The sequence below is a fragment of the Eubalaena glacialis genome, chromosome 9, assembly GCF_028564815.1.
Source record: "Eubalaena glacialis isolate mEubGla1 chromosome 9, mEubGla1.1.hap2.+ XY, whole genome shotgun sequence".
NCBI lineage: Eukaryota > Metazoa > Chordata > Mammalia > Artiodactyla > Balaenidae > Eubalaena > Eubalaena glacialis.
In genome coordinates, this window is record NC_083724.1 from 99,914,818 (window position 1) to 99,941,205 (window position 26,388).

General features: G+C 42.0%; 1 protein-coding gene across 1 annotated transcript in view; it reads right to left on the bottom strand.

Moving 5' to 3' along the window:
* The window catches only part of FAM120A (family with sequence similarity 120 member A), a 103,542-nt gene that overhangs the window by 17,698 nt on the left and 59,456 nt on the right, over positions 1-26,388 (bottom strand). The window contains exons 8-12 of the mRNA XM_061200626.1: positions 23,774-23,861; positions 21,792-22,019; positions 19,038-19,212; positions 9,246-9,495; positions 1,549-1,663 (exon numbers count right to left, since the gene is read on the bottom strand). Of these exons, the coding sequence (XP_061056609.1) occupies positions 1,549-1,663; positions 9,246-9,495; positions 19,038-19,212; positions 21,792-22,019; positions 23,774-23,861 (856 nt within the window). The remainder of the gene's footprint in view (positions 1-1,548; positions 1,664-9,245; positions 9,496-19,037; positions 19,213-21,791; positions 22,020-23,773; positions 23,862-26,388) is intronic.

Consider the following 26,388-nt stretch of genomic DNA (forward strand, 5'->3'; position numbering starts at 1 on the left):
AGTGCGACTGTCTTTCAAAAGTTATATCCTATGTGTTGATCCAAAAATGAAAAGGATATGGGAGAAGATGAACTTTGAGTAAAAGCAAGTTGATGGTGAATAAGGCTTGGTGGGCATACCTGATACCTGGCGGTCTGATTTTCAGAACTGGGATGTCAATACTGATGTAATAATCTAAATAAGAGAAACAGGAAGTAGAGGTAGAGGGATGGCACCACACTCTAGTAAAAGTATTTACAACACCCCTGAGCACAGTCTGCTGATGAAGATGGTGGTGATGGCACCACACGCTAGGACACAGGGAGGGAGAGCCTGCACTTAGTACCAGCCTCTTGGGGGGACACCCGGCCAAATATTCTAGAATGAAAACTTAAATTCAAAACCATTTAAAAAAAATAATTTCTGCCTAACAAACAGAAAAGCTTAAACTACAAAGAATACAATTTGAGGTAGATTCTCCTGTTTGGTTGTCTTTAGTTTAGCTTGTTTCAAAGTCATCAGAAGCCTAAGGCGACCACAAATGACATGGGCTCCACACAGTTCAGGGTCAACACCGGATTACTGAATTTAACTCAGTAATTTAGGGGAAACCAGAGATTTATTGAGCCCCAACAATAGAATACTGAAAACCCATCAAATGAGCCTAAAACTCTTCTGCAGGGAAAGAACGCCTTCATAAAGAATGGCAAAAAGATCTAAAAGTGAAGGCGATTTTGTCAAAAGAGATTACTTGATTACAAATCAAATTTTGTAAAAAACAAACAAAAAACACAAACAACAACAAAAAAAACCCAAACCAATGGCAAAGAAAAAAAACAAAACCCTGTACATTAAAAAGAAAAGGCAGATCCACTAATTTAGCTAACTCTGAAAAGTCTTGAATTTTCTAAAATTTAGTGTAGAAATTAGAGAGCGAGTACAGCCATGTGGACACAGTGACTAATAAAAGTGCACTGAAAAGATAAGCACACCAAAAAATCAGGTGACAACATGGAGAAAATTAATACTGTCAAAACAATTAAAGAAAAAAAGGAATACTAGAAGGGAAAATTAAAAGGAATACGATGTTAAATGCTGACTAAAAGGGCACAGGGATGATGACATAACATTGTTCTTCAAGTGGTTTTTTTAAAAGGGATTTACAATACTAGGAGGGCAAAGACTATTTTTTAGAGAAAACGAATGTTGTATTTAGGAACAACAGAACGAAACAAGAAAAAGAATCCTGGCCAGATGTTAGTAAATTCTTAGGACCAAGCCCTCCCAGGGTTTGGGATCCCCACCTGAAATAAAAGGCAAGTTTATTTCCTGATGTGGAAAACAAGAATAAACACCCATTGGTAAACAAGGGAAAATCTTTATCGAACAAAAGTAGACTTGACTGTTTCCATAACCAGGAAGGAAATTCCTTTTGCCCTGAAGGCTCTAAGTTCACGTCATTTTTATTACTAGTTTAGTGCACTGAGTGACTCCTCGGTGAGGTTAGCTGTGTCTCACAGAACTCCAAAACAAGACTTCCCAAAACAAGGAATGAGGCTTGTCAATTACCTTGAGCTCCTGCAGCTGATCAGGCTCATAGAGTTTGGGGGACAACGCCTGTGCCAGGAAGGCATCCAGCTCCTGGCGACGCAGTATCCGTGCTCCAGGCCATTGCACCATATACCTACAGCGGGTAGACAGAGGAGGCCTGGTGTCAGGATGGAGCAGTCACCAGTCACATGCATAACCTGGTGTTCAGGTTCTAAGGAGACTCAGGATGACACAAGCTAAGGAGGCCTATATGGATTTCTTACCCAGCTTTTCTATTTTCACTGGATGATGCCAATTACAAGTGAAAACCTAATCCATCGTCTGGGCTGATCAGAATGTTCAGAGTAATTAAAAATAACACTAAATTTAAACACACTGCAAACCAGCTGGTAAGTGATTTTTTGATACAACTTTACTTTTGTGAGGTAAAAGTTAAGCACAAATTTTACCCTGAAACCCTGAAAATATATGTTAAGCGCAAATTTGTATGATTTATCTATTTTAATTCAAGACAGGATACCTGGGAGGCAGGCCCTAGGTCCAAATAAGCAAGATTTATCTCCTGATGAAGAGTAAGTGTTGTGCGAACCGTCTGCACAGAAGGGGCTCTGGCAGTGGCAGGTGAATGCTCTGCAGTGGAATAGGAAGGGACAGCAGGGACAAGAACTAAAGCTTCAGCCTTCAGAACTGGTACCTGCAATCCCTGGGGACACACAGACTTACTGGGGCCACCCTGGTGTGAGCAGCTAAAGGGAAATCAATTTCTACAACTTCAACTTCCATTTGTACTATCTGCCTGAGAACTGCCAGGTGTCCACAGTCTCTTTTCTCTGCCAATCATTTCCCCTTTACTCACCTTGCCGCACGGCACGGCCCCAGTGACAACCTCCAGGACATTAAGCAAAGGCACAATCCCAAATAGTATTTGGGTGTGAGAGAGTAAAGGGCTAACCACTAAGAACTTCGTCATAAGTCTCATTGCATGTCCAGTGGTTCCTAAGTCTCTGCATTCAGCAAACTTGAAGGATGACCTAGCCAAGTTGCCAGATGATCACCAAAAATAACTTCTGGAGATACATAGATCCCTATGTGATCTCTGGCAAATAGCTTAAAAGGAGTCTGGAGAACTGTGACATGCCTAACAAAGCTCTTTCCAGTACTGTCTGCTGAGAAAGTTTTCTCAGTGCTTAAAATTTAAGTCAACAAAAATCAGCATCAGAGTTGGTACAGAGCCCGCTCTCATTTCTGTAATAATTAACATCCATCCACAGGAACATAAACTTAAAAGGTGAAGGAGGAAGTTTCATCCAGCTGATTAAGAGAAGTATTTTCAATAAAAATCCCAATAGAAAAATGAAAGTGCTTGCTGGTGCCAGGCACTAGTCTGAGCATTTACACACACTGATTCCTCAAATGGTCACAGCAACTCTGAGGCAGGAACCATTACTATCCCATTGTAGAGATGGGGAAGTGGAGGCACAGAGCTTATATACTTCATGGTAAAATTATGTAGTAGAAGCAGAAAGGGCATGCAGTTTCAAGGTAAACAAACAGTGGATGTATGGTATTTAGATTCGAGTGATATAAAAGTTTTACTTCATTAAACTGTCAACATTTACAACGACAAAAATAACACCCTTTGCAATTGTTTGAGTGCCAAAAATCTTAAATAAAAGTCTTACTGAGTTTTTACCAGGGCTTGATGCAAGAAACAGCAAATCTGAAGAAAGTCTCCCTACTTTTCTCTGAAAAAAATTATTGTGGAAAGATTTTGCTCAATATACAATGTTCTTTGCCTAAGTATCCATGTTATACAACCCTTTTATTTCTTATTTTTAAAAAATTGTGGTAAAATACACATAACATAAAATTTACCACTTTAACCATTTTTAAGTGGATAGTGCAAGGGCATGAGGTACATTCATGGTGTTGCACAGATACCCTCCCATCATCCATCATTACAACTCTTTTCATCCTGCAGATCTATGAAACACTAACTCCCCTCCTCATCTCCTAGCCCTATGCTAGATGTTTCTTTAAAAATTATGAATCAGAAAAAGATTGTTTTGGGGACAGGCTGGTTTTCTTAAGATCTTTCCTGGTTTTTCTGGCAGCAAAGACTCTCAGCAGTCAGTTCAGCTGCAACAATGAAAAGTCTTTTGGGTTAGAATACCTACCATTTCCTCCATTTGGCTTTCTATTTACATTTTAACAAAGTCACCCTTTATCTCTTTTTCAATGTAAGTCCTCAGAAAGACTTTCTGGATGTAGAAAGAGTATGAAGTGTGTTCATAAAGATATGCATGTACATAGATAGACAGCTTAAATACCATAGAACATGTATGGCACCGATGGCACTGCAGTCAGGGGCAAAGGTGAGAGCAGCAAAAACTGACCCTTGGTTATCTCACGTGTTCACGCTCTTCCTATCTGTGCACTGACAGTGTTTTCAATCACTTTGTGTTTCTCAGTTTTCTCTAGACATTCTTTTCCATGTCTTCTTCCTGGGTCGGGCCTTAAGTTTCCTACCCTGGAAGTCTGAGGGTATCTGCAGTTCCCCCTTAGTCACCTCTCCTCTCACTACCCTTTAGAAGCATGGAAGTTGGAACAGAAGCAGGTCTCCACGTCACTTGGGGGACCAACATGGTCTGCCTCCTATTGGCACAGATGGGGAGCTGGACCCTGGTATGCTACTTGGGGTGTTGGAAAAGCCTGCACTTGTTTGGGGGCTCAAGCCCTCTATCTCCCTTATTTTATTTATTAAGTTCCTCCAGAACGTAACTCAGTCTGTCTTCTCAGAAGCTCTCTTGGATAAGGACCTCGTCTGTCTGGTCTCAGCTGTACCCTAGGAAAGGCTGCTTTCTGTTCTGTTCTGGACACTTGCTTCACCCTCACACTGAACCTCTGCTCAGATGCTGGCCCCTCCTCATCTTCACTACAAGGATTTCTAGAGATGTGACTGCCATTTCTTCCCCCATTCTCCTGATTGCTGTTGTATGGGTGCTGATATCATTAGTGAAAGCATAGAGAAAACCACCACCTCCCGGCTGGGGTATGCCTGCCCCAAAGGCAGAAGCGGAATCTCATTGCGAAGGAACAGAGGCAAATCTAGACGGAGAAATAGTCTACCCAGAGGTTGACAAACTGCACCCAGGGGCTGGCTGCCTGTTTTTAAACACAGTTTCCTGGAGCAGCCACACGCATCAGTTCACGTGCTGTCTAAAAGACGTATGATCTGCAGATCCCTCCCTGGTCTGCAAACAAACCAGTGTTTATTCTTCAGAAACATCTCTGCATCAACCCAAAGAAACACGAGAAGCTGTCTGAGATTGGAGGAGACAAGGCACCTGAGCACAAGCACAAGGCAAGATTTTGTTGCTAACAAAGGATGTTATTCGGATTACAGGAGAAATCTGAGTAAGATCTGTAGATCAGATGTATTAGTATTATTTTTCTGATTTTGATAATGTCCTTGTTTTTTTGGGAAACATAAAGAGTTTAGGGGTAAAGGGGTATCATACTCACAACTTCCATTCAAGGGATTAAGGACAAACACACAGACACATGGAGAGAAGAGGAGAAAGCCACTGCAGTAAAAGGTTAATATGTGGGGAATCTGGGTGAAGAATAGCCACCAACTTTTTGTACTAATCTTATAATTTCTTCAAGTTTGAAATTATGTTAAAAAAAAAAAGAAGGATTAAAGGAAGGGGAGAGCCTTTGGGATGACAGCCCAACCTTGTGACTGCTGACATTTGCCCTGCCCCAGCCATCAAGGCCAAGGGTCATGCTGTGTGGCCTCCACAGGGCCTTACCATATCTGGGACACAGGCTCTGCCCTTTGTTGCCCCCTCCCCCATCCTCAGCAGACCTTTGTCACACAGCTGCAATTTCGCCAGAGAAAGACCACTGGGCCACTGGCCCCAGGCCACAGCCTGTCCTTGGCAGGCCCTTGGAGACATACACCAACCCTCTTACTCATTTGCACCGCCCCCCCCAACCCCCTGCTCCATGCCCTTCCCACTCTTCACCCCACGTTCTCAGCAGGTCATACCCATCAATCAAACAGAAGCCATGCAGGGAATCCTTCTTTACCTGCTTGTCCCTGTGGCCCAAAACACTCATGAAGGTAGAACAAATTCTCTTAGCAGAAGTGGACCAACCCATTTACTGGTGTCCTGGCCCCAAATCCCCGAGACTGGTCCCATAAGCCATGCTCTCTCATCTCTCCCCAACCACCTCGCCTCAATAAGCCCCTCCTCCTCAGGATCTGAAACTGTGAGTCTTTCCAAGTGGGAAACTCCATGGCTCCAAGCCCACAATGCACACAACAGTCTGCACAACAAAGCATGTATTCTGGCTTCCACCAGAGTAGCAAGTACGAGGGAACCTGCACTGCACTCACTGTAGCTTCTCGACACCACAGAGATAAGCACAGGAGGAGGTTTGGTGAAATGAGAGATTACTAGTTGCATTTATTAACCTTTTCAAGTTCTAAAATGAGTATGTTTTTTATAAACAACACAAAAAAATAAAAACAGGGACCAGGACAATCCTGAAATCTGGAAAGACTTTCCAAAGGCCATCTGAACAGTGCCTAAAAGAAGCAGAGCTGTTTCTGGGGTAATGGCCAAGGAAGGGCCACAAGGACAAAGACAAAGAGTGGGGCCCAGTAATATATCTGGAGAAAAACATGGTCCGAAAGGATACATGCACCCCAATGTTCATTGCAGCACTGTTTACAGTAACCAAGACATGGAAGCAACCTAAATGTCCATCAACAGAGGAATGGATAAAGAAGATATATACAATGGAATATTACTCAGCCATAAAAAAGAATGAAATAATGCCATTTGCAGCAACATGGATGGACCAAGAGACTGTCATGTGGACTGAAGTAAGTCAGACAGAGAAAGAGAAATATCGTATGATATTGCTTATATGAGGAATCTAAAAAGAAATTACACAAATGAATGTATTTACAATACAGAAGTGGACTCACAGACTTAGAGAATGAACTTATGGTTACCAGTGGGGGAAGGGTGGAGGGAAGGGATTGTTAGGGAGTTTGCGATTGACATGTACACACTGCTACATTTAAAAAGGATAACCAACAAGGACCTACTGTATAGCACAGGGAACTCTGCTCAATGTTGTGGCAGCCTGGATGGGAGGGGCGTATGGGGGAGAATGGATACATGTATGGGTATGGTTGAGTTGCTTTGCTGTGCACCTGAAACTATCACAACACTGTTAATTGGCTATACTCCAACATAAAATAAAAAGTTAAAAAAAAAAACAAAACCAAAAGGTACATAAAAAAAAAAGAGTGGGGCCTGGTCACACTGTCCAGTCTGCACCCACCAGGCAACCCAGTGTCCCAAGAGGCCCAGTGCATGGAGAAACAAGACGTGAAGGCACCGCCATCCCAAGGAGCATGAAATAATGTGAGCACTGTGCTCACATCAACACAGCAGTGGCTTGTCCTGCACTAATGTACAGTTGCTTCTGGCCAAGAGGCAGCCAAACAAGCCTTAGGAACAGCACACATCGTCCTCACTCAGTGCCCAGTGGGACCTTCCGGTCAGGTACATGGTAGACAGTTAGCTGTCCACCCACTAGATTAAAGGCCACACATCATTTTAAACTTGGAAGGAACACAAACAAAGTAACCAAAATCATTACTGCTAATTTGATCTTAGAGCACCCAAAGTCTTAATCTTAACGTTTTGGCTAATATAAAATGAACTCTCCATCAGAGGAAACCAGAAGAGGATTCTAAAACCAAAACAAAAAAACTAGTCTTTCCCACTAGCTAATCCTCAATGGAGATAAAGATAAGAAACTGATACAGTATGCTAATGTTAGTCAACCTCAATTTAATTAAGTAAAGGCTTCTAAATAAGTTATTGGCCTTAAAGTCGGTTATGAATGTAAGAAACTTCAGGAAATAAACACCTGACTAAAGCTCTGCCCCCGTCCTCAGGAAGCAGGTGAGACCCAGTGGGGGTCAGGGGACCATGGAGAAGGGGCCAGCCCAGGGGGATGGGACACACAGGGCTGGGGCAGGTGACGACCTGTATGGCAGCTGGGCCCCAGGCTCTCACTGTTTGTCAGGGCCAGAGACCATACACATGGGAAGGGAGAGCTAGGATGGGCAGGTTGAAGATATCAAAAAGCGGAAGTCTACAAACATGCAGTTGTTTGTGTGCCTGTATGCACACTGGGGAAGGTCTGGGAGCAGCAAAGTTGCTGTCAAGAGCCTGGTGTCCAATACTGACCCCATCACTAGAAACCAGGGCTGCTGGGAAAAGGGGGCATCCACGGTAAGGTCAGAATCTCTGCACAGAAGTGCTCACATGGAGGCCAGACTGACAAGGCCCACAACTGGCCCAACAGGTGACAGTGGAGCACCAAATTACATGATGGCAGTAGTGGACCACAAGTCATTGATGAAGCCAGGAGCCCATGTTGATATAAATACACTGAAGTCTGAGGAGGAATGACATGTTTACACAAAGTGCCTCCCATGAAATCGTATTAGTTACAAGGGGGACAGAATGGCCTTGCTGGAGAAGCCAGGCAGACAACCCCTTTGCCAAGCGGTCAGAGCACAGATGCACAGCATGGATGAGACAGGAGGAGCAGAGGAACAGCTCTGCCCTCTACCAGCATCTGCTGAAGACCAATGGGACTTCACCTCCAACTACAAAGGGAGGCGCTGAAACAAACCCTGAAGTTAAGATAGAAATAAAGTATTAATGTTGATTGATCCTGATGGTTGTGTTGTGGTTACATAGGACAGTGTCCTTGTTTGTTAGAAAATCACAAGTATTTTTTTTTTTAAATCAAGTATTTAAAAAAAAAAGCTCTTTGTATTATACTTGCAACTTTTTCCTAAGTTTGAAATTGGTTCCAAAAAAAAACCCTCAAAAAACTAATTCACCTGATTCAAGTATGCATGCCAATTCAAATTAACTCCAAAACGCCAACAGTGTCCACATAGGCATTTGTGGCCCATTGGCTGAGAGGGTCTGGAAGCACAGAGTGCCCACATCTAGGTTTTTAAACCCCTCTCTCCAAGGCAGGAGCCAGCCCCTTAGAGATGGCAGGTTCCAGGGCAGGGCAGATACAGGACAGCCTGGGCATCTTGTGGTGCCAGAAAGCAAGGACATCCTAGGGGGACAAGGGACATAGGAGCCACTGAACGAACTCCCAAGGTCTGAGCTGGAACAAACTGAACAACCAAATAACAAGGTTATATCAGGTTATAACCCTAGGAAGAGAGATAACCACGAGTCCATACTGATCTACATATGGTTAAATAAATGAAGGAGGAAGAAGACACACATTTTCCCTAAAGAATAATTACAAATAATACATAATATAGTTCCCCAATAGCCTTCAAAAGCTTTAACATTTAAAGGATAAACTATGTTTAAAATCATTATGATATTTACATAAAATACAGGTTCATCAAATATACCTATTCTATAAACATACTATATAGCATCAATTCAAATCCACATTGCATTTACATGGCCTATATTTCTATAATATATGAAAATATGAGATGAGGACAAACTTCAACCGACAACATGATTCATCTGGAATAACCCCCACCTACTTCATACAGAAAGCATCTTTGAGAGGCATTTGTACAAGCACCTGCTACAGAACACACAGCGGCTGAGGCAGCGGCCAGCAGCACCTACCGTAGGACGCAGCACAGCACCGTGAGATGAGTGGGCACGCTGGCTGGGTTGAGCATGGCTGGTGTGTCTGACCTCATGCAGGCCAGGAAGGCCCTCATTCTGCGGTTCTTGTCCTCCACTGCTTTCCCCAGCCAGAGTCTCTTCAGATTGGGGCAGGTCCACTCCCTGAAGGCAAGAGCTTCCACCAATTCTGGGGTTTGCGGAGATTTCCCTTTGTAAGCTGCCCACTCTTTAATGATCACTGGTGAAACTACAGGAAGGAAAATCAGAGAACCATTTATGCCCTATCTCAGCTACTTTAAGCCTAACAAAAGCAAACAGTTATAATAATTACAGTATGAAGATGTCATTCTGGTATAACAATGGATTCTCTCATTAGTAAGCCATCGGTCATCAATCCTCACCTCTAATCCTCATTTTGTTCTTTACTCTATGAACTTCGGTGACTCATTCAGATTTTCAGTCAGGCCACCAATAAATTTCTTCTCCATCAAATCAAGCTAGATTTCCCCATATAACTAATATATATAAATCAAGGATGTTAGATAAAATTTGTTTTAATATTATAAATCCATTAATAGTTTTAGTAATAACAATGGGTACAACTTACAGAAAGTATGTGATTATCAAAGAAATCCATGGAAAATCCAATTTAGATAGCTAAATTGAACTACTGAACCTAATTGAACCTTTTTCTACATGTCATACTAATTAGATCTGAGAAATAATTTGCATTTGGTAGCCACTTTACTTAAGAACCTCCTACTTTAACAAATATAACTGTTAAAGTCTATTTTAAAGATTGGCAGGGACAAACTACCATGTAGTGAGATCCCCAAAGCCCAGTAAGGTGGCAAGCGGAAGCGACAGTCCATGTTCTGAAATCCCAAGTGAAGTCAGTACACAGTATTTCTCTTCAGCAAGACTGAAGACAAACTGTAAAATTCCCCATTTCACTTCAAAAAAAATTCAAGAAGTACTAAGTTGATTTCATACAAAAAATGACCTTTTATCCACCGTAGTTTTACCACTATTAGCATCAATTAATTCTTAAAACACACAAACATGCACATTTTCCCACATAATTTCCAGATAACTTAAGGGAGAAACTGTGACGGGGGAAGGAAAACAATGGAGATAAAGCATACTGCAGAGAAATATGTTAAAATTTCTCACCGAAGTGCATTGATGTAAACAATTTCATCAGATTTGGGTGTGAATTTTGTAACAAACAGCTCACTTTGGTCAATAAACATCAGAACTGAAGCAGGGCCCCATGGAGCCCCTGGCCCAGAGAGCTGCTAGCATACCCCACCCTCCCCTCACATGGCTGACAGCTGATACAGAAACCAGGATGGTGCTATGATTCTAATGTGATCTTGGATACATTAATTATATCCAAATAACCATACCCCCTTCCTGGGCTCATTTTCCCTAAAGTAACACCTGAGGCAAACCAAGACTGTGAAGAACCCAAATCCTGACAAAATTAAATGATTAACTGGCTCATCTCTAGCTCCACCCCAAGTCTGAACAGAATCAGGCAAGACAATCATCTCTTCCAATGTCACGAAGAACTTCAGGAGTCAGATACCTGGATATACACAGTTGTTAGCAACAGGAAAAGCAAGCTTTTGCACAATCAACCCCAGTCAAGTCAGGTGACAGTGTGCTGCAGAGGAGTGCCATGCAGCCATTCTGCATGGACCCCAACTCCCAGGAGCAGGTTGCTTGAGCAGGGGTGCAAGTCAAGACAGTTTCTGAAAATTTTCTTACAAAAAAGTAACTGTTTTGTCATTGGGAAATCCCTTTAATTTACATTTGGATATCTTAGTGTTTAAATGTTAAAAAAAAAATTTAAACTTAAAATGTTTGTTTTAAAATCCATCAAGTCAAAACAGAGATATACATGTATATATAAATACATGTGTCTTTGAATTTATCTATATTTTAGGTGCCAGACACAAACTCATAAGGTCCCCAGTGTCCAGCAGACCCTGTCCTCGGACTCACAATCTAGCACTCACCCCCATTCCTGCTGACCTCCGGCGCGCACAGCTCCACACGTTGCCCACCCGTATGCAGAGGGTGGCCGTCACCACCGCAGGGCCCTCCTAGGTGCAGTACACCCCACCCACCTTTGTCCCAACTACAGTCTGAGAGGCTGGCACATTGTCAGCCCCAAGAAAACAGGTGAAAAGAGGTTACAAGACAACCAGTATGCTATGTTTCTATTAGGTCAGTTCACAAAGTTCATTTTCACGCCCCCCCAAGCAAAAATGCATAAATCTATTTTTTCTATGTAACATCTTCATTTTGATGGCAAAGATTTATTTAATGGAACTAATTAGATTTTATCTTTGGTTGTTAATCTGGGTTAATAACCTAGTTAATCTAAGGTCTCTCACTTTTTCCCCCAAAATACAAACACACACACACACACCACACACGCATGCACATAGAGCATAAGTTTACTGCATCTTAAAAAACTCAGATTATAGTGCCAGGAGTCTCCCTTGAGTTTTCTCAAGAGAGGCATTCTTATTAAAGCTGTCTTCATCTTCATCCATTTATTTCTTTCCCCTTTGTCAGCTCTGCTCTTGTCTCTCTTTAATAATTTTTAGCAATCATTTTATTACATTGTTTTCATTCTAGAAATAAATTTTTGGTGGAGGATTTTCATTCTCAAGTTCAGAATGCTTAGACCTATACATACTTTATGTTCCATGTCCTACATCGAAGATAAGTGGAGGTCAGAGGTACCAGCAGTCCCTTCACAAGTGTGTCTGTTCACTTGAGTGTTCCCTGAAGCTGCCCTAGACAGCTGTCCACACTAGTTGGGGCTCTGAGGGACCTAAGTATCCCTGAATTTACCTGGCATGATGCTGTGTGCTCAGATCCTGTTCAGCCTGTAGAGGCTACAGATGAGAGCACACTCGTGCCTGAGGACTGCCAGCTGATGCTCATGAACTCCCGTGTCCTAGAGAAAGGACTGCCCCAATACTAGCAGGGACATGCAGTCCACACCCACCAGGAGCACAGGACAGGGCAGGGGAGACTGCAGCTGTAAAGGAGGTATCAGATATAGTAGCTTCCTTATCTGCACTATTCATGACAAGAATTGCTCATATCTAATTCAGGAAATACATGTCTTTATCAGAGAAAATAAATGTGCAGTAACAAAAAGCTTTGTTCCAAAAGCAAAGATGCTTCCAATTTGCTTTATTTTTTTAACATTTATCTGTTTTTAAACTGAAAACTTGGAGATCTTTTGCGTATACCACCACTTAATAGCTGTGGAACCTTTGGCCAATCACCTAACAGATATTTATTGAGCACCTACTATGCACTGGGTGAGGCAGGAAAGGCACCCAGGGCTCAGGTGCCAACTCCCACGTGCCAGTGTGAGAACAAGGGTCTCCTTAAATTCTGAGGCCTGGGTCCCTCACTTGCCTCACCCTGGCCCAGCCCTGGAACTAGGCACTAAAAAAAGAGGCCAACAACTCACTCTGTAGCACAATCCAGATGAGGAAACACAAAGGCATCTTGCACCTGTTATGTGCTTTCAACTGTGTGAGATCAACTTATGTTGTATAGGCTCATTACATTAGATTAATTAAAGGTTAGTGTTTTATAGATGAATGAATTCCAAGGGACATCCCATTTTCGGGTTGACACATGGCAGCCTCTGTGTTACAAGCTTGCCCGTTGGGGCGGCTGGTACACACACGGTACCTTCTCTCCCTCTGGCTCCAGGCATCTCCCCAAGTCGCTGCTGCCCAGGAGGGAAGGCTCGGTCTCTGATTCAGCTCACAGGAATAAGCAGATGCAAAGTAGCCAGCTAATAGCAAGTAATCTGGGCTCTTATCATTTTTGCAAAACCCACTGGTTATACAGGGATTATCCAGATGGTACAGGGCGGCTGGGTTATGAGAACACTCCAAGTGCATGCAGACAAGAGCACTGAGGTATAAAACCCTCTCTGTGAAGGCACCATTTTGGAAAGACATGTTCATGCTGCCTTGTTAAAACAAGAATAAGAGAATCCTAGAGGTTAGCTAATCCAGCTACTGTCCATGAATAAATTTTCTGTGTGTCACCATCAATAAATATTTATCTCGTCTTTTCTACTGACAGGAAAACTCATGATTTCAAGTGGACAACTTCAAAAAAACTGAATATTAGATTGTCTTCCTTACCTGAAACTAAACTGAATTTTTACACTGGCAAAAACAACTCCAGGGCACAAGTTTTCTGTATTACTGGAAGCTAAATTTATAATGCAGCTTCTTTACTGGAAGTACCTCTTCAAATACAATTTCCAGACATAAAACACTATTAAAACTTAAGCTGTCAGTAAAAACCCAATGTTTTCCATCAGACGTTAATCATCTACTATTTTCACATTTACACATACAACAACCAGCTACCTTAGAAATCTGTTACAATGCTGAATTTGGGATCCATCCCAGACCAGGAATAATGAACGTTTCATTTTGTAAGCCTGTTCCAACTGACTGGTAGTGGCTGCCTATAGTGCCATATGATGAAGTATGTCTCTAAGCTCAGTGCCAGAGCACCATGAGCAACTAGCAGTGCCTGCTATAAGGGCTTAGGAGTGAGAGTTGTAGCACACACACAATATGGTTACAGGTAAGGAAAAAGATGGAGACAACTTCCAATACTATGGCCAACTGGACCCTTTGGTCTGTGTCTGTGCAAGTGTGTGTATCTGGGGGAGGAGCCATTGTTTTATTCCCTGAGCTCTCCTCTGGAGTTATAGAAAAAAAACAAAACCACACAAATAAATAAAAACAAAACTCTAGTTCCTTCGTATCAGGGCAGAAACAGAAAAATGGGTGCAATGACAGCTGGTCAATCCTTCCAATGGGAAAACTGCTGGTTAACTACCAAGCAGCACTGTGTACAGGCTGTGGGGTTCCAACTAGCTAGTCCCCCATTTCCTCATGCTGACACATCTGTGAGCACCCTCCACGACTCTCAAAAGTAAAAGACTATGAATTTTTTCCTTAAACCTTTCATATCTGAGGCTGGAGGTATCCTACTGTCCACAAACATATACATGCTCAGTAGGCCACGGGGCACATAGAACATGGTGTTACGTGGTGTTATAGACATGTGGTAAACACTATTCCTAGTCTTCATTCTTCCCATTTATGTCATTCCTACTATATTAGAAACTCCGAAGCTCAAGGAACTATGACATAAACATTAATCCAAAAGAGTACCATCAAACACTGCCTATCACACAACAGTGCCTTCCCCAACAGCTGTCTCTCGAGCTCAGCTGCTCAAAGTTCTGTGAGGAAAAGGCAGTTTGCTAATGCTACTTCTGGAAAGCTTTGAAGAATAAAGAAATTCAGATTAATATATAAACAGCCTTCATAAAATCATAAGAAAAAAATGATAATGGTAACCAATTTTCACACATATTGAAACAGCATGCTAATTAATATTGGTCATGTTATAGTATTCTGCTTTATAATGTAATTCACAATGAACAAATTTAACTTATTTATTTTCAATTAGCAGTCCCAATTATTTGGCACTAACAAAATTTCTAAAGCAAAGTGGACCAGGAAAAAGAAATCAATGTTCCTTTTGGCTTTTCTTGATAGTTTAAAAAGTAGAGAATAAATATGGGGAAATACAAATATAGCATAAGTATAGTAAATATAAACATAGTATATAAACTTGCTTTCTATTTCCATAACTACATCTCACGTGTCTATAATTTATGTCCATCTATTTTCTACAAGCCTGCTTTTTTTTTTGGCTGCACTGCACGGCTTGCGGGGTCTTAGTTCCCTGACTAGGGACTGAACCCGTGCCCCCTGCACTGGAATCCTAACCACTGGACCGCCAGGGAATTCCCAAGCCTGCTTTTTTTTTACTTAATTTTGAGAAACTGAAGAGACTTGCAGAAAACAGAAGCCAGTTTTATTAAGTGGATAATAATTTTTAAATTCACAAATCACTTCCTGGATTTTTAACAGTTCAGCTATAGATGAGGCGACTCCTTATCCTGTAGTCTTTCTAGAACCTGATCCCTTTCTTCTGGCCCCTTCACCATTGGGGAGTACCTGGGGGAACCCCAGTGCCCAGGTGGCTGAGGAGCGCCCCCAGGGAGAAGAGTCAATAGGGCACTCAAGGCCAGAGCTGACTCCAGGGCAGAAGTGCATCTGAGAAGCAGCCACGCCATCTGGATTTCACACACAAAGGCCTCGAGGCCAGGGCTGGCTCAGACCCAGGCGCCTGTCTCCAGGCCCAGCCTTTATTCCAGCAGCTACAGAGACAGCTAGGTCCCTGTTCCCATCTCTCCCCAAAGCAACTGCCGCCATCACCATCCAACACATCTGGGTGAGTCTGTTTGTGTTGGGTCAACAGTCTTCTGATTGGACTGGTAGGATTTCGAATTCCACAATAGTGACTTCAGTAGCATGCTGCCACAATAAAACAAGTATTTTTATTAATTTCCTAAAAGCAAAATGATAGAACCTAGAAATGGACAGAAAAGAATAGAAAAATAAACTGCCAGCATGTAATTCAATATGATTTTCAAAGGCTGGAATTTTTTAAGGATACAACTATAGATATCCTACTTTAACCATATAATGACTTTAAAAATGAAACTTTGGTAAGTCACACGAAAATTCACTGTAGATTATGAACATTTTATCATATGCCTTAAGCAAGAGACTAATGTCCAAATGGATACATGTCTTATATCTAATGAGAGTTAAGTATTTTTTAACAACCCTATAGACTTCCATATGTTCTTTGACTAGTTCTGACAACAAAGCCCTCTTGGGAAAACTCTTGATTGTCACAATGACCACACCAGGAACATGCATCTGTACGCACAGCATTCTGAAGCCATGTTAGATCAAAACCCTCACATTCAGAAGCAGCTGCATCACCTACTTGAGTAGGTGGGTTTACCTGGAACCCACATAGCTCGGTTTTGGTTACCAGACTACCAAAGTGGAAGGCAAAGCCAGCGGGCATGTGGAAAACAAACTTGTCCCAAGGACCTTACGGTGCACTTTCACGTGGTTTATGAATCTCCTGCAAAGTGCCATTGATTTCGTTTCATCTACATATGGTCTAAGAATAAGTGTAGGTAAAACAAGATTTCAACATATTTTCAAATCTTGTCAACCAAGAACTCCTGAGAAAATGCTCTTTTTGGCATGATCAGACATTGTTGCTTTCCCATCTCATCCAGACCATCAAGAAGCTACAGCATTTTCTCGGTAAGAATAGTAAAATGCATAGTCACTTAGTAGATGTTCAGGCTTGGAAACCTAAATCAGTGGCATCATAAGAGTCAGTGTTTCCCATTAGCCAAAAGTAACATAGCAGTGACAAACAACTGTGTCTGTCCCATCCTTAAAAAGAAGTCAGAAGAGTGCGGAGGGGAGTGGAGACAGGAGGAAAGGAAAAAGACATGCCTGCCAAATTCTCTTTGAAGCTACGGCCTTCTCCCACTCACCTCACCCTTCGCCCGTCCACCTCACACTAGTACACCTTTCTCCTCCTTTCCTTTATATTCCCCTGTGCCTCCCCCCCTCCAAATGAAGTCAAGGCACCTCCATCCAGAGCCTCACAGAGCTCATCTGAGTCACCCAGACTATACCACCCTTCTTCTCTTCTTCTCTTGATCATGTCATTCCCCATGCCCTCCAGCCCCGGCCAGAACTAGCCTGCCACAGGCAAACTGACCCTGTCATTTCTCTGCAAGAGCAGCATCAGGCTCTATGGTGTGGTTTGCACACTCAGCCCTTCACCACAATGTGCCTCTCTCTTGCTTATGTTCAGAGGATGCTGGTCCATTTAGTTAATACTCTCCCCTGGGTTCTGCTTCCCCTATTGTCTGCTAACAGGCCAGCCTTTCCCAGGCCAGTAAGACACCTGTACCACCCAGGTACAAATTAAATGATGAGGGAGTGGAGCATGCTGTGTGCTGCCAGCTCTGTGTTCCACAGTGTTTTAAAGCCTCAGACTGGCAGCAGGGCAGAACAGACCAAGACTCTTACTTCCTGAGAGCACCCGGCACCTGCAGCTCACCTGTGACACAGAACTCCCTGAATCAGACATGAGGGATGCACACTGCCCACTGCTGAGGGCATGAACAGAGCACACCAGCCATATTCAGGCTGCTGTATGAAGCTGTGAATACTGCAAAGGGGAGCCCGACCTGGGATCTACCTGAGGGTCTCCAGGTTGTGACCACTGAAAGCTCCCGAGGAGTCTCTGCATAAAGATAACTATGTTTCTGGAACATACAGGCAAATGAAAGAAACAGCCTTTCACCATGAAAGCCAATGTGGTGCTATGGAGCTGAGGACATGGCAGGAAGTGGGGCTGCATGGGACCCTGCAGCACTCAGCATTCTATGCCCAACAGAGACCCAAGGGGCTATAGGGACGAAGACGGAGGTGAACTGAAGTGGACGTCACAGCTGCGGAGCCAGGGTGGCCTGGGTGGGCCAGCACAGAAAACTGACCAATCCCATGCAAAGTTAGAAAGGTCCTTCTTTTCTGAGCAAATAAATCACACAGCGTGAGAAAAGAATGAGGATTTGTACATCCGGAACGTACTGGGCCTTTGAAAAGAGTGTCCATTGACAACACTTGGTATTCACATGGTGTCTACAGCCCTGATCAAGGCAGTAGGAACATCAGCTAGAGGTGGCCCTGCAGAGCTGGCATCACCTTCTCCAGCTACAGTCACACGCCACTCTCAGTACGACTATCTTCAAGTAAGGGTAGTGACAGATGGCTTCATTTTAAAGGCTTACAGAATCACAATTGTGTCATAGTAATTAGAAATAGAAACCTTAGGAATCTATAGTACTGAGTTTTTAGCATTGGAGAATCTCTCTAGTTTTGAGTTCGAAAGGTAAGACCCACTCCCACACTTGTCCCTGAACTGGTCAGCTTCACCCATGTTACCAGGCCTGCACTGACCTGCCATACAAGAAGGTGATTTGTCAGTAAATAGCCTTAGTTTAGAGGATGATCTAGTAATCTACAATTTCCACACTTCATAATATTCTTATTTTAGACTGCATGTTTTGTGAAACTTTTCTATATTTCCTACTAAATATACAGTGACTTATACATTCCCTACATTAGTAGATAAAGTTACCTAGAACAGAAAGGCATGATTTTCCCCCCAAAATTACACTGGCTCACTAGAAGAGGGAATACTCTGACCTCAACTTTTGCCAAAATTTCAAACAACATTTTCTGTCTTTCCACTTCTCCCTCCACCCCCAGAGTTGATCAGCCAGAGGTCTCTGAGGGAAATTACAAGTCCCCTCTCAGCTTCAGGGATGTGTGCAGCAATACACCAACTGCACAGAAGCGGCCCTGTGGACAGCTGGTGGGACCTCCCCAGGAACACTGACTTCTGGAAAGAGCGGACCATATCTCGTGGACAGCAGAGCAGACACTGCTGTTGCTCTGCCTGGGACATGCTAACCACAGTAGGACAGCAATCATCAGGACTGTTTCCAGATCAACGTTCAGTTTAAAGCATACACCTGCTGTTTTATCATTTTACTGAATGAACACCATTGCTGGGATGCTACTGAGAAAAACAGCCTGTGGCTTGTCCTCCTTTCCTAAGAGCCCCAATGAAGCCCACCTCCTTTATGTGGGGACTCTCAGGGCGAACTCAGTTACGATCCTTCTAATGCTTTAAAAATGCACAAGAGATTACGAGGTACCGAGGAAAACAAACAATGGATTTTACAGTACATACATTCTGGTGGAAGTCTGTTCTTTCTAAAAGCAAGTCTCTCAGTTTTCTTTCTGCTTTCTGCCAAGCTAAACAGGACTCCGTAAACATACTGACGAACTGGCCTATAGAGCAGGGCGGCGGGAGGCAGGTCTTTGCTGGCTTCATCTTCAATAGAAACAGCAATTTTGATTTCACCCTTTGCATGGAAGAAAGCAGAATAATATTGCACGTTTTTCATGTTGAATTTACAATAAACTCACAGAAATATACTGTATTATCTCCAGTTAACGAAATTGCAATTCTATTCCAAATCAATTGCTTAATAAGTTGCCTACATCAAGATGTTTAGGAAGAGTTCATTTAGCAGGTTGTCGTCAAAACATATGCTCAAAGAGTCAAAATAAAATCTACATTGTTTTATTTTTAATCTGGAACCAAGAACTAAAGAAAACCATGTAGATGATCCCAAAGTCTTTGAGACAGTCTAGATAGATAACATCAGACAACAAATAGAATAGAAAATGCTGAGAAGTGGCAAATTTTGAGTCAAGACAGCCATATGTAATGAAATTCATAATTTTCAATGACCTATATAAAATCCAAGAAATGAGCATCCTGAAAATAAAACAGTCACAAATTTTCTTTACCAAGCTCTTCCATAAAAAATTACCATACACAAAAATGATCTACCTAAGAGAACTCTTTTAAGCATTATTCATTTTTAAAGTGTTCGGCATGTATCAGGCCTCTGCCCCAGTGCACCAAGTACTCAACAGACGCGTCACACTGAATGAGAGGGCATGATTGTCACTAGGGGCAGAAAACGAAGGAAGCCCCGTTCTGTTCATCACCCCCATCCACCTCTGCCAACACAGCAGGGGCTCTGTTGTGGCTCCAGGAGACAAATGACTGCTACGACCACCTGCACCTGAGACCCTGGTCCTGTCTTGAATATTTTATGCTATCAAGGTACATCTCAAGAGATTTCACAAGGAATTTTATTTATGTATATTCATAACATAAAAATATATTTATGACCTCCAATGTCTATTAACTCTATTGACACATACTTTTAATTATGTCATTGCATTTACTCTTTCTTTCACATAAATTTAATTTCAAAATTGGTCTTTTCCCTTATCAGAACCTTCATACTCATTAATCTAGTAGCTACATGTGGTTAACACTCATCTAGTGAGTATTACTCTCTCAATATTATGAGGCTTTGATAATTCTCTACATTCTTACTATGAAGCTTCACTTCACTGCAAATGTCTCAGCCTGGACAATTTAATACCAGAGCTACTCAGCTCCCAGGAAACAGCACACATTTTAGTCTAAACTTTTCCCAAATATATTGAAAAATTTTAGGTGGCACCTTAAAATCAGAAGATAGTCGAGTTCACTTTTCTCAACCACAGTGATTTTATCAATATTTGCCCTTGAAATCAGTGAGTACCGAAGAGGAGGACAGGCAGTTTGCATCACTCAGACTGATTTAACCGACAGTCCCCAAGTCAGATCCACCAGCATGGCAAGGCACAAACAGCAGGAAGTCCAGGGACCTCATATTCCAAACAACCACAAAGAGAAAGAGCACAATCTTCCCCAAACTCGGGTCCCTTTAAACTTAGCAAAATCCTTTTCCCGCAACAGTAACTTTCATTTACCCTTATAATTTATGTTGGACCTGAAAAATAAAATGTTTACTTTATAACCATAATCTGAGAAGTGACACCACACATGCATACCCATGTCAATAACAGATGAGACTTGGAGGCAATTACAATTTAAAAATACGTTAAAGGACATGAATAAGTAGTACTGGTCTTTTCCTTTATTTTATAAAATATAATATTCTTCATGTCTTTTAATTTATAAAATATAAAAGTAAGCAGTTCAAATTAGTCAATTAACAGTTAAAGTCCAGCTCAGGAGTGCTGTGGAATGGGAGTGACTTTTGTATTTACTGACTCCATTCTACAAACCATAGATGGACTACAGAAAATAGGAAGAAAAAAGTTTGACCATATATGGTGGTATAGATACTGATGAAAACATGTTAAATATACATACAGTAATGAACCAATTCTGCATGAGAAATCTGGTCACCAAGTTAACTTGTTAAACTGTAGGTCTGTGATTATAAACATAAAGACTACAAATTATTGAGGAAATTTAAGTACACATAGATCTATTCAAGACACTAAGATTCAGAAACAATTAATACCACACTGTATATCTATTTAAGCATACATTTAGTAAGATAATACTAAATAAGATAAATCGACGAGGTCCTGTATTCCATTTTTTGCTATAAGTGCTCAGTGAGGTAGAGGAACAAGTCGAATTACATGAACTGCTATCAGCCACTCAGAAGTTGGGTATTTCTAGGACAGATGATAAATCAGATATTGAATGTGACATCACAATTTAACTTGACACTATAGCATAAATATGATGTAGGAAATTGTGAAATTAGAAATAAAAAGAATAAAATTACAAATTAGAAGATGACATGACGTGCCATTAATTAGCAGTTTCAAAAATATTTTGTATTAAATTGAAGAGGAAAATAAGACTTTTCCCAAGTTCTTCTTTTATTATATTTGTAAGTATAAATTTCCATCTTTTTTCTCAAAGTTTAGAAAAGGGAAAATGAACTTTGTTTCAAGTAGCTTGTAAGATAAAAAGCAGTTCCAAAAGGAACAAGGACACACTCCACAGGAGTGACCACTGTGAGATGACGGCCACACCCACAGCCCCTGTGCATACCTTTGTCAGGACGTGGAAGATGTAGGGGTACATCAGCCCCTTCTTGTGCCGGTGCTCGGCCACTCTCAGCACCTCAGGCGCGACGGGGGGCAGGGGCGGGGTGGTGATGTCCATGTGGTTCCTGGTGGGCATGGACAGGAGGCACGGAATTGGCTGAACAGTGCCAATCTGGCTCCCCTTTCCCTCAGCAAGCTGGCTGCCCGAAGAGGCAGTGGACGAACCTTCTGCCTACAGAGCAATGGGTGAGAAGGGAAAATGGTTTCATGTCACATTTCCACTCCTTTAACCTGTCTGTCCACTTGCAACACAGAGTCCTATCCAGAGAGACATGATTAACAACTTCGCCAATGAGGACAAGGGAACTATGACCCACTCCTCCTTGGACAGTGGAAGTGGTAAACGGACACCCACTATGCCTGTGTTGGGGGTGGGAGCCTGGAGGACTGCTGCAGCTTCTGCTGGGTGACCCCCACCCATGGCTCCTCCCTTGGGATCCCCGTGGGGTGAGTGGCCTTCTGTGGTTGCTAACCCTGGTCCCACCTGGCTCTCCCCATGTGGTCAACTCCTGTGTTTCTGCTTTCCTTGGAGACCCTTCCTAAACTAAATAGGCATCATCCTCTCTACAGATAAAAAAACTAATGCTCTGAGAGGGTATGTCTTTCGTCCGTGGTAGCAAGACCAGTAACTCATGGACCTGGGACTCAAAACTAGGCTCGAGTCAGGCCTGCTCTTCACCATCACCACCAGTTGTTATTTAAAGAAGAAACAAAAACCAAACCTCAGGCATTCTCTTAGGTCATTAAAAGCCCCAAATTAAGTATATGTAGAGAACTATCTACCAAAAATTAAAACCAAAGAACAAGCTAATACCATTAAAAATGATGAGTCAGATCTATATATACTAACATAGAAATATGTGCATGGTAAACTGTCAGGTGAAAAATACCCATTCTGTAACAATCAATCACCAAAATACAAAATGTATGTACATGAATAGGAAAGAGTGTGGACACCAAATGATTACCTCAGTGCTGGATTGCTGCAAGGCAGCAGGACCAAGGGGAGGAAAGGCAAAGGGAGAGTCTTAATTTTCTCTTTACAAATTTTAGCAAAGTCCTAATTGTTTACCAAGAGCAATTATTATTTTTGCAGTAAACTTTTTTTTCTCACAGTAAATCCTAGTAATAATAATTGCTCACTGATTTTGTGGCACCTTAAAAAATATACATTTTTCTGTTTTGAAACGAAATGTATTCTTTACAGTGGTATGCAACAAGTGCTTAATTTTATCCATTAAAACATAAAGTGCCAAAATTAGTCTTAAGACGAATAACTCATGGATAACTCACGAGTGTTTTGTACACTTTCCATTCCATAGAATGTAGACATGAACAACTGAAAATGCTTTGGGAGGTACTTTGCAAATAGTAGGTATCCAGAAAGCATTTCTGTTACCTATTTGCAGGATAATCATTCAACAGTGAGAATATTTCAGAGTTTTAAACAGATTTCTAATATTCCATCACCTTGTATAAAACAAGCCCTCTTCCAGCCTCACATGTGGGGACAGATGTGGCTTTGTAAGTTAAACAGATATTTCTAGAGATGAATATTAACAGGTAGAAATAGAAAAAAAAGAAAATAAAATTTAGTTTATCTTTTTCATTTTTAATGTATACATCCCAGGTGGTTTTCTCACTTAATCACCACAAAAACCCTACAAGAAATGAGGGCTCTGGAAGGCTATGCAGCAAGCAGAGAGAAGAGGATCTCTACTAAGTCACCACCCCGCCTTGTGAAAGAAAGCAGGCTGGCGGCAGCACAGCCCTGGGGTTCCTCCTTCCTCTCTCACCCCTGCCAATGTATTACTCATAAATAACATGCTTAAAAAAAGAGAGAGAGCATTTTACTTTAAACCAATCCCTGGCACTACATGCTGAGAGAAGGAGAATTTGAAAGAATAAAAGGCATAGACTTACTACCTTTGTTTGGTCTCCTGAGTCTCCCCGTGCTTGAGGTTCTGAATGGCTTCCTGTCTTCTCCCAGCCAATTTTGTTCCCACTGATATGGCTGAACATAAAATGAACAAGAATACTGATTAGTGTCGACCACATCCCACACATGCTCATAATAATAAGGGCCTGCACTAAGCCTACAGACTCAGTGATACCTTATGCTTTCCTGATCTCACCTCCCCCAACAACCTATCTCCAGAGAGAATCCTATCACGGGAACACTTTCCACCTACTTCAAACAGGTAGGTGGTAACCACCCACTGTAGAAGAGAAATCAAGCACCTAACTTATGCCTCACTGCTCAGCTTAAAGATGGTCTAGGATGTGCTAGTGCCTCAGGATACAGAGGAGACAAATGCAGACCTCGCCTTTGGGAGCTCAGTCATCTTGGAGAAGATTTAAAAAATCATATTTAATTGATAATTATCAGGCAGTAGAAGATTGAATGTTATCTGGGTCACATGTTACTCAATTTATAAATAAATGTAAGGTATTACATGTCAAGTGACAATTCAGGGGGGCATTCCTATTCATGGAAAGGGGCATGGGAGCTAAGGCTCGGGATAACTCACACGAACAAGTCAGAGGTGGGAGGGCACCTTCCAGGCCCAAGGAGAGGGAATGGATTTGGTAAGCTCAGAGAACAGGGAGTTAAGTGAATCTTATTTGGGGAATAACTTTATTTGGCAAAGTAAAAGTGGGAAAAAGAGATGGGGAAGATTACAGAGTATCTTAAATGCCAGAATGAGGTATTTCAATCAGTGTTGTTAAAAAACTGTGGGTTGTGACCCATTAGTAGCCTGAGAAAACAATGTAGTGGATTTAACACGCATTTTTAAAAAAATGAAACGGGGACTTCCCTGGTGGTCCAGTGGTTAAGACTCGGCGCTTCCACTGCAGAGGGCACAGGTTTGATCCCTGGTCAGGGAACTAAGGTCCCACATGCTGTGCAGTGCAGCCAAAAAAAAAAAAGAAATGGAATAGACCAGATGCAGTGAATGTGGTATGAATGTTATTATTTCAAAAACTCTTTGTGCATTTGTGTATTATGGGCCACAGTGTAAAAGAAAATTTACTTCGGTACCTGGGCAAATTTTGTGAAAAGCACTATCCTGGAGGAGGAGAGAATCTAGAGGGGCTTGAGCAGGGATGTAATGCTGGTGAGCTGTAGGGATGGCCTGGGCCACTATAGGCATCCACCCTTCACTTGTCCCTTCCCCTGCAGGGCTCCACGCCAAAATTACCTTCTAAAACCAGTGCTGGCCACAAGGCAAGCCAAGCCAACGTAGAAAGCTTTTACTTGGTTTGCCTTTCTGACTCGCATGACAAACAGAGATTTTAAGACTTGGTAATTCTATCTTCCAAGCGACTTCATTTTAGTTCTACTTAAAAAAAAAAAAAGCAGTTGCAAAAAAGAGGAGAAATGAGAAGCCTGTCCCATCTTAAACCAAGAATCGTGTCCCATGTTGTGATATTTTGGAGTCTAATTCTAGCTCCTTGATCCCAGTCACGGGATGGGATACCCCAATACCTCCGCATGAAACAAGGTCGCCCAGATGCCCAGTTATCCAGCATCCGGGCTCCCTATCTTCAGTGAGGACTCAGAGAAACCACTGTTCTGCCCAAGTTTGCTACTCATGTGTGCAACCTCAGGCTACAACTTTGCAAAACCAGAGGAAACCCAAGTGATGAGAAGGCATAAAAATAAATCAAAGTATTCCAAGAGCATAGTGATCCATCCTGTTTAAAATCCGAGAGAAAAGCAGCTACTACATGAGTGAGTAGATAAGAAGCTGGACAAATTGATTAGTGAATCAATTATTTGCTGAGTGTCTACTGGTCAGGACATGTTATGTGATAACTGTGCCAGGACCTGTGAAATAGGGAAACAGACAGTGGACAATCTTGTCATACATACATCCGAAGTGAGTATTCCATTAGAATGTGGTATAGAGCTGCTTAAAAGGTTGGTGACTTTTATTCTGTGAAATTTTAGAACAAATTATTTGGATATTTACATGTTTTATAAAGAAACGTAACATTTGTTACCTACAATTTTAAACATTTAAGTATAACATATCAATAAAATGCACACGTGAACAGCTTAATGAATGTCCACAAACTGAACACATCATGTAAGCAACCAAATCAAGACTCAGGGCTGACATCCCAGGATCCCCTTCTTGACCTGCTGCAGACACTTCCTCAAGGGCAACGGTTATTCTGACTTCTAACAGCAAAGACTTCTTCTATCTGGTTTTGAACGCGATATAAAGAGAATCATGCGATTGTACACTTTTTGTGTCCAGGAGTCTTGGCTCAACAATACTATCGTACACAGTGCTGGTTCGGTCTCAGTGCTGCATGCATTCCATTGTGGGGGCACGCCACAGTTGGATCTGTAATCCAGCCCTGCAGGAGATCCCTGCCCTTGATGCACTTAGTATTTTGTTGTTCTTGTGTTAGCCTTTTGGGAGGGAATGCAGTGAATCTCAGCATAGTCTAATTTGCACTTCTCTGATAATGATGAAGATAAGCATCTCTCCATGTGTGACATCTTCTTTTGTGTTGTGCCTGTTCAA